The sequence below is a fragment of the Frankliniella occidentalis genome, unplaced genomic scaffold, assembly GCF_000697945.3.
Source record: "Frankliniella occidentalis isolate FOCC.00 unplaced genomic scaffold, Focc_3.1 Scaffold18, whole genome shotgun sequence".
In the NCBI taxonomy this organism is placed as follows: Eukaryota; Metazoa; Arthropoda; class Insecta; order Thysanoptera; family Thripidae; genus Frankliniella; species Frankliniella occidentalis.
In genome coordinates this window covers 2,543,049-2,551,690 of record NW_026267148.1, presented here as the reverse complement: position 1 = coordinate 2,551,690, position 8,642 = coordinate 2,543,049, and the positions used below count along the sequence as shown (strand labels likewise).

Below are 8,642 nucleotides of genomic sequence, written 5' to 3'. Positions count from 1 at the left end.
CACCACACACATATGCTGTAATAAAGTTGGCCCCGTTCATTTGGGAAACACCTTACACACAACCCTACTTTTCAGTTTGAAGGGGAGGGAATACCCTATAGGGTTAACTGAAAATTCATCTGTTGCTCAGTTTAGCAAGAACACAAGACTTACTCGTTTAAGGAGCAGCTATTTTCATTGAAAGATCCTCTTCTTGGGCTTGGTCCCTTTCGTTCGGTAGGGTGAGTATGTGATCAGACTTCAACTTTCGTTCCGGTTTTCGCGCATCGCAAGATTCTCGGGGAATCATTCCCCTTCCTTCGCTGCTTTCGAGCTTTCGGCCGCGAGAGGCGCTTGTGAGGGTCGTGGTCGAATTTAACTGCGCCCGTGCGATTGGATGTGAGGATGGAATACACCCGCGGCCGACAACAACCACCGTCGTGCAATTGCTAAATACAGATCGCGACTTCCATCCGGGGGAGTCCCAACTGCCTTGTGTCATGTTGGCAGCAGCGAAGAGCGTCGTCGTCTGCCCCAAACACGTTCGAGCTGGAGCAGGCTGTGTGTTGTTTAATGATTTTCGCTTTGCTAGCAAAGCAACCCCAGTAGCAATGGCCCTTATTGATACAGAGTTTCCTGTATCTGCCCTTTTGCCAAAAAAGGAAACCGGCGTGACGTCCTTTTTAGCCAAGTATCCTGAATACGATGGCCGAGGTATTACCATCGCTATACTGGACTCGGGAATTGATCCCGGCGCTCCTGGGCTGCAGGTGAGGTTATGGTGGTATACCGCTTGTGTTTATTTGGAGATGTCAAAGGTTTCGGAAACATAGAAATTGTGTCTCTTTTCAATGTTGTAGGTAGCGTTACGATCACATACCTTTATTTTTTCACGGTTTTGGGCACTTGTTCGTAGGGCAGTGATATTCTCATATCTAGTTCGTCTGACATTTCTTGATATGCGGTATTATACTACCTCACAAGCGATACAATTCACAGTGCTTGTTCTCAAATCTTGTCCGACACTTTTTATTTGAAAGATCACTCTACCATGTTTGAAACTTACCCCTATTGCGGCCGGCTTTTATTCTTAACCTATAAATTTGGGTGACTTTTCATATATGCTGTTTGGACTCTTTGTTTGACACACTTTTTTTTTCCACTTTTTCAGGTCACTACAACTGGGGAGAAAAAGCTGGTTGAGGTATATGATTGCAGTGGAGCAGGTGATGTTGACATTTCAACAATTGTTAAAGTGAAAGATGGTCAAATTGTTGGTTTAACAGGGAGGACTTTAAAGGTAACATCATACCGAGTTTTAAATCTTACCTGATTGTGTAGAACGTTGCAATATATCACCTACCACCTTTCTAGATACCTACCACATGGAAGAATCCCACAGGGAACTATCATATAGGTGTTAAAAATGCTTATGAACTCTACACATCTTCGGTCAGGGAACGTATTGCCAAAGACAAGAAGGAAAAGCATTGGGATCCTGCTCATAAGCTTGCAGCTGCTGAAGCTACTAGAAAATGCAGGGTAAATTGATTTATCTGCACTCTTTCTATAATTTTTAGATGCTTTCAATATTTAGGAACTAATGAATTCACTTTTGTTCAGGAGTTTGAAAAGGAACATCCTCAAGAGTCTAGCATGAAACCACTTGATAAAATGATATCTGATGATCTTGAAGCCCAAGTTGAGGTACTGACAGAAGCAGATAAGAAGTATTCTTCCCCTGGACCTGCTTATGACTGTGTTGTTTTTAATGACGGTGATGTTTGGAGGTAATAGTCTATATTTTACGTGATTGTTATGGTGTAGTTCAATTCTGAATTTGAGTTTTTATTAATCCATATTTCACTATTAGAGCGTGCATTGATACCTCCTGCTCTGGTGATCTGGCATCATGCAAGGTAGTTGGAGAGTATAGCAAGACCTATGACTATGCTCAACTCACACCCTCTGATCAATTCAACTATGCTGTAAATGTGTGGGATGAAGGAAAAATCCTTGAAATAGTGGGCATGTGCTGTAAGTACCTGTCATCAACAAATTCTTACTTCTACTCTGCTAGGCTCGAATGGGGGTAGATAGCCTACTGAAAGGAAATTTGATCTTCAGCAACTTGTTCAGCCCCCCCACCCCTCTCGGTTGACCCTTACTACGCCCCTGCATTCTGCCTGTATACTGAACTTTTCAAAAAATTTCAGCAAGCCATGGGACCCATGTGGCAGCAATTGCAGCAGCAAATTTCCCAGATGAGCCTGAAAAAAATGGTGTTGCTCCTGGTGCCCAGGTTATTTCATTATGTATTGGTGATTTACGTCTCTCTTCAATGGAGACTGGAACAGCCATGACTAGAGCCATGATCAGAGTAATACAAAACAACAAACGAAAAATTCATGTTATGAATATGAGCTATGGAGAACATCCCCATTACTCCACATCTGGGTTTGTGTGACTTTTAATATCTTTAATTTTGACTGTAACAACATAAAAATTTATTATTAATTGTAAGAGTTGTAACCCCTTTTTCAGAAGGGTCATTGATATGATCAATGATGTTATTGATAAATATGGGCCTGTGTGGGTATGTTCTGCTGGAAATGAAGGACCAGCACTTAGTACTATCAGCACACCACCCAATGTCAATGCTAATACACTAATTGGTGAGTTATTTATTAATAATGTACCTAGTTTTGACATCAGCATACAGCTTTACTCTTTGATAAAACTTCCCATGACAGATGTCACAGTATCTTTTTTCTCCTGCTCTTTATCTTTAACTCTTCCCTGTGACTGTGTTGTGACAGGTGTGGGAGCGTATGTATCTCCTGAGATGATGGTAGCTGAATATTCTCTTCGTCAGAAGCTTCCTGGCACTTCAACCACATGGACCTCAAGAGGACCAACACCCACTGGAGATCCAGGAGTAAATGTTTGTGCACCTGGTGCTGCTATTACATCTGTTCCTCAGTTTATGTTGCGAAACTGCATGCTCATGAATGGTACAAGTATGGCATCGCCTCACGTTTGTGGTGTTGTTGCCTTGCTGCTTTCGGGAATGGTGCAACGCAATTTGCCATACACTCCGTACTCTGTTAAAAGAGCTCTTGAGAACTCAGCTCAATTCATAGATTCACAGGATAAATTTGGACAAGGAGAAGGCTTGGTACAGGTACGTGTGAATAGATTTCTTTGTGCCTCTTTAATCATGTAAACTAGCATAATTTTGTTGTCTTAAACCAAATTTAAATCTAATAGGTGGAAAAAACTTTTGATCATTTGGCTACATATCACAATCAGCCAGAGAGGAATGTCCGTTTCCATTTGACTTGTGGCAATCAAATGATGAGAGGTATTTATCTTAGAGATGCTTTTCGAGACAAACCTGAGGATATAGTTGTGAAAGTTGATCCAGTTTTCTTCAAGAGCTCCAGCTTAGGTATTGCATAGTTTCAACTCTCAAACATGTTGCTGCACATCTTAATCTGACAATTGTTTTATATGAGTTTCTTTATATTAATTAAATTAACTATTTGTCTTTTAGAGTCTTATCCTGAAAGGACAAATTTTAACATGAACCTCATCCTTACGTGTGATAAACCATGGGTCTCCCACCCTTCTCATTTATGTTTAATGAATATGTCAAGAACCATCTCCATTCGAATTGACCCAACCAGTCTGCCTACAGGAGTGCATACAACAAGGTAATCGTACTCCGTGCTCACAACTGTACTTTGGTATCATGATTACATGTTCTGACTATGATCTTTCACTGATTTTTGCAACAGTGTAAAGGCCTATGATTCATCTTGTGTGGAGAAAGGACCAGTGTTCCGCATTCCTATCACCTTAGTGCAACCACATGTGTTCCCTGCTGACCAAGAGAAAAAAGAACTTGTTTTTACTGATGTTGTTTTGAAACCATCCCAAATGCAACGCCACTATATATTAGTTCCAGAGAATGCTACTTGGGCTGGTATGTGAAAGTTGAGTTATCTGTCATTGCTTGTGCTTTTTGTGTTATTAATATGAATAATCTAGTTACATTAGTCAGACAATTTGCTTGGATACTACAAATTTTACCAACATTCTTATTGCCTTTTTCACAGTTATAAAGTTGCTTGCAAATGATAAATGCAATGTAAGACTTCATACGCTACAGCTCAGACCAAGAAAAACAAGCAAGTCTAATCAGTACCACAAGTCTATTCAACTGATTCCCAGCATTGAATCAGTCCACAGTTTTGCTGTTAAGGTATGTTGTTGTTCCTTCCAAAAATTCTTAAAAGAATGCCTATGGCCTAATTTTACGGACTTTATATTTTAGGGAGGAATTATTATGGAAGTGGTAGTGGCGAAATTTTGGACCGATATGTCAGAAAGTGGCCTTAACTACTCAGTCACATTTCATGGAATCAAACCTGATCGGTCTGATGTCATCATGCAAGCCACACAAGGAATTCTTTCAATGGATTTGTACAGTGGACCAATTTCAGAGGAATTAGCCCCAAGTGCTAGCCTCAGAGCTGTGGTATCTGTTTGCAAGTAAGCCCTAACCCTTTCATTTTCAATCACACTGTTTTTTAACAAATTTGGCATCACAAGGTGGCTTTCATTCTTCTATTACTTTTCAAATACAGTACCTCTACACTGAATGCTCTTACACAAAAGCCTTTACAAAATCTAGAGCACAAATGTTGTAAATGTGGACCATCAAGAAATATTATAATGTTCTTATTTTTTGCAGGCCAATTGATGCAAAGGTTGGAGTTTTATCACCTGATCGTGACATGATTCCTGATGGCAGACAGATCTATGAACTTCAGTTGACTTACACGTTCCAAATCAAACATGAAACTGATGTGACTATCTGCTGTCCGTTTTTGAGTCATTTGCTGTATGAATCTGAATATGAAAGTCAGTTATGGATGCTGTTTTCTTCTTCAAAGAAATACATCTGTAGTGGAGATGCATATTCCGACTCAGTAAGTATATTAATCTAAGCCGTCTTTTTTAGTATTATACATAAATTTTTTACTGTTGTATTTCTGTTTTGTTTCAGGCCAGTTCTATCAAGCTGGATAAGGGAGAGTACACTCTTCGCATGCATGTTCGCCATGAGCGGAAGGATCTGCTTGAAAAGCTTAATGATAAACCTATGTTAGTTTCCCAGAAACTTTCTTCAGTGCTTACGCTAGATATTTATGGAACAGAGCAGGCTGCGATTACTGGTGGACGGCAGCTTTCTGGCCATGTTTTGCACAAAAATCAGATTTTACCTGTATACATTGCACCTATCACAAATGACAAGTAAGTTAATATGCCATTATTAGATTATTAGTATTTTAGTTCTCCTTTTCCTCTTTAACCTAGTTACTTTTATTTTTACTTCAGGAAAGATAGAATTGCAAAGGCAGCTTCATTGGGGCAATATCTCTCAGGCTCCATCTCCTATGCTAAGGATGAGCTTGGTAAAAAAGCATGTGTCTACCCCCTTCGTTACATTTTGCCAGAAATAACGAAAAGCAGTAGTTCATCTAACAAAAGTTCGTCAGCTGAAAAGGAGGTTAAAAATGGTGCCAGTTCTATCACCCTTGGACCAGTGATAAGTACATCTGCCATTGGAACCTCTGAGCCTAGCACCAGCTCACCATCAAAAGACAGCAAAGATAAGTCAAAAATGAAGGGTGAAGATTACAATGAAGCCCTTCAGGATTTCAAAATTGGCATTCTTGAAAAACTTGGTGAGTATTAAGATATCCTGCCCAGACAACAGAGAGTGTTCTTATTTTTGCCTTTTGAGGGCCTGTATTATATGGGGGAACTATCCTGATCTGTTATTGATAACAAATGCAGTCTCTGAACAATCCCTTATTCTTTTGCGTCCATTTCTTTTATCACTTTTTCAGAGAGGGGTGAACATGCAGATGCATTGTATGAAGAACTTCGTGCAGCAAATCCACAAAAATTATCCATAGCAATGGCTATGTTGAAGAATTTGAAATCCTCCTGGGATAAATCACCATACCCCATAATGGGAGATTTGACAGCACCTTGTGGAGATCCAGCCCTTCTTAATCGAGTACTGACTTTAGTTTCCCACATCATTGAAAATGCAGATCAAAATGCTGTTCTTGCACATTATGGAACAAAAGTAGACCTGAATTCCGATGCAGCTAAAGTGAAGAGGTGAGCTTGATCCTAATATTGTTTTTTGGTGTGAGTGCATTTAAATTTGAATGTTGGAAGTTGATGTATCTTTCCGATTATTTTTTCAGCCATTTTGATCAATTGAAAAATACTATAATTGAGGCATATGTTGCAAAGGGAATTGTCCTATGTTGTCAGTATCTGCTCAATTCAGACCTTGAGAAAGACTCAAAAGAAATAAAGGACAAGGCTGCAAACTTAGTAGAAATTGATTGTGTGAGGCGCGAACTTTTGAAATTTGTGGATCAAAAAGATTCAACTGTAAGTACATTTTACATAGTAATTTTTCAGGTGCTTAAGATCAGATTTGCTTGAAATGTCATTAAAATTCTCAGTGTAGTTGCTACTCATTCTTCCAATACTTATTCATATTGTTTTATTTTGCAGATTCAGATATTCTTGATGTGGCATGCAGCCCTCCACGGCTTTTTAGGACGTCTTATTAGATTGATTTTAAATTGTTCAAATGAGAAACCTTCAAAGGAGTTGGACCGTGCTTTGGTTGCTGCATTGAGGTCAAATGGTTGGGATTATTGGGCAAATCACATTGAAGAAAGCTCACATGTTCGCTTCCCTCTTTCATATAGATTGTTTTAAATTGTGTGAGTGTTTGAGTACATATAAATATCTATCTAATCTTTATATATATGTTTATGAGGCCTGAATTACGGTATCAAGAAAACTGAATAAAACTAATCATCAACACATAGTTTGTGAAAATGTTTGCCGAATCAATGCATCTTTCTCTTCAGAATATTTAGGAGGAAGGCTATGCCTGACTATTCTCCCATTAAAATATGACCAAAGAGTTGTGTGAGTATTTCTGTAGGCCCAACTGATAAAGGTGAATTGGGACCATCAAAAAATTATAAATGCAATTATTTTAAGAACCTAAAAGAGTTTATTTCTAACATTTTGTTGTAAATCAAGACCACATAAAAATGGATGGATGGGTGGATTTGTTGATTTATTTGTGGGGTACAGCAACTTAAATCAACATAAATACTGTGTGTTGTGTGTACGGTATCTACGGTCTTTAAAAAAAAAACATTTTTCAATATCTAAAATTATTTTTCTGGAATGTGACTTAAGCTATAAAATTGTCCAAATCTCGAGGGGGAAAAAAATTGTATCCATGTAAGTTTTAAGTCAGATTAATTTACGATTAGAAATTCCCTGAATTCCTCTCACTTTTGTGTGGACAAGGGTTACCTTGCGAGTTAAGAAATGTATCTGTAAGTTATTATAATCTGCTTTCTCAAGGAAAAGCTCATTATATATAGTATATCAGTATATCATTCAAATGTGTTTTCTTTCTACTTTAAAGACATCTGTTCCAATTTTGCACCTATGAACACATCATCCCTAAGTTGTATGTTTAAAGTTTACTTCCAACTGACTGAAAACCTGAAATTTTGTTTGCTGATTTGATTGTGTAGGCTAATGTATTGTACCTACATAATTGTCCATGTATGAACAGACTTGTCTATGCTATATAATGTTTGTTTTCCTGGAATGAAATAGAGACTTTATTATTACTATTTTAAAATTGATCTAGTATTTGCAAAGCATTCAGTTATGACCTCCGTGAAAATTTGTCTTGGTTTGAAATTTCATTCCTAAGACCTTGTCATTAGCCTTTCTGATAACTTCAGGAAATGTTCAGCCTCACAGAATTTGCCTCAGTTACATTTTCCGTATTAATTACCAAAAATACTCTTTAAGAAACTAAAATGGCTGGCCGGCCGTTAACGAGACAGTCTAGCTCCAAAAGCAAACTCGAAATATACTGGCGCAAATGCAAAGAACTTTTATCTTGAAATTCAATAATGCGTAAAAAAAAATTACTGAAAATCTGCTGATCAAAACTGGTACTTAAATTGGCAATATCCAAAACTTAAACAGCAATCTTTATCTTAACAGAAAACTTTTCCCTTCAGGCAGAGACAGCCACAAGGGACTGTCTAAAAATTTTTTTTCTGAATGTCACACTTTCCCCTTGGGTTTGGGCAAATAGTTAAATATCATGATCCTTTCTTTTATGATTCCAACAGACATCACTTGCAGACCATGAAATTTGTTCGTGAGATTGTTGTGCGAGGGGTGAATCACTTCTGTACTCCTAGTTGTACTTATTTCTTATTTGTGCTCATGGTGTACTCATAGTAAACTTATTGTGTACTCATTCCTTACTCTTTCCGTTTTTGCGAGGTAGGTACTCGCCATGTATTCACCGTGTACTCATCCTACTCAACTGTATTCACCCTGTACTCTGTATGTACTCATGTGTACTCCAGTGTATACATGAAAAAATCAATAAGTGATTCATCCCTCGCGGAACTGTGTCATCTAGAGGTACCCTATGAGATAACGACCCCACAGCGAGCCTGCACGGAGACCTAGCAGACGATCGAGCTTTCTGCCGCCTCGCTGCCCAAAAT

The 8,642-nt window shown here is 38.4% G+C and overlaps 1 protein-coding gene across 1 annotated transcript; it reads left to right on the top strand.

Moving 5' to 3' along the window:
* Positions 1 to 141: 141 nt before the first annotated feature.
* On the top strand, positions 142 to 7,750 carry LOC113207545 (tripeptidyl-peptidase 2). The gene is made up of 19 exons (XM_026424162.2): positions 142 to 749; positions 1,151 to 1,279; positions 1,354 to 1,521; positions 1,603 to 1,769; positions 1,853 to 2,016; positions 2,196 to 2,436; positions 2,524 to 2,654; positions 2,799 to 3,163; positions 3,250 to 3,430; positions 3,536 to 3,695; positions 3,780 to 3,967; positions 4,101 to 4,246; positions 4,319 to 4,536; positions 4,739 to 4,976; positions 5,054 to 5,301; positions 5,386 to 5,735; positions 5,901 to 6,180; positions 6,270 to 6,462; positions 6,589 to 7,750. Exons 1-19 carry the CDS (start codon positions 480 to 482, stop codon positions 6,796 to 6,798), a joined length of 4,047 nt encoding a protein of 1,348 aa, XP_026279947.1. The 5' UTR covers positions 142 to 479; the 3' UTR covers positions 6,799 to 7,750.
* Positions 7,751 to 8,642: the final 892 nt, after the last annotated feature.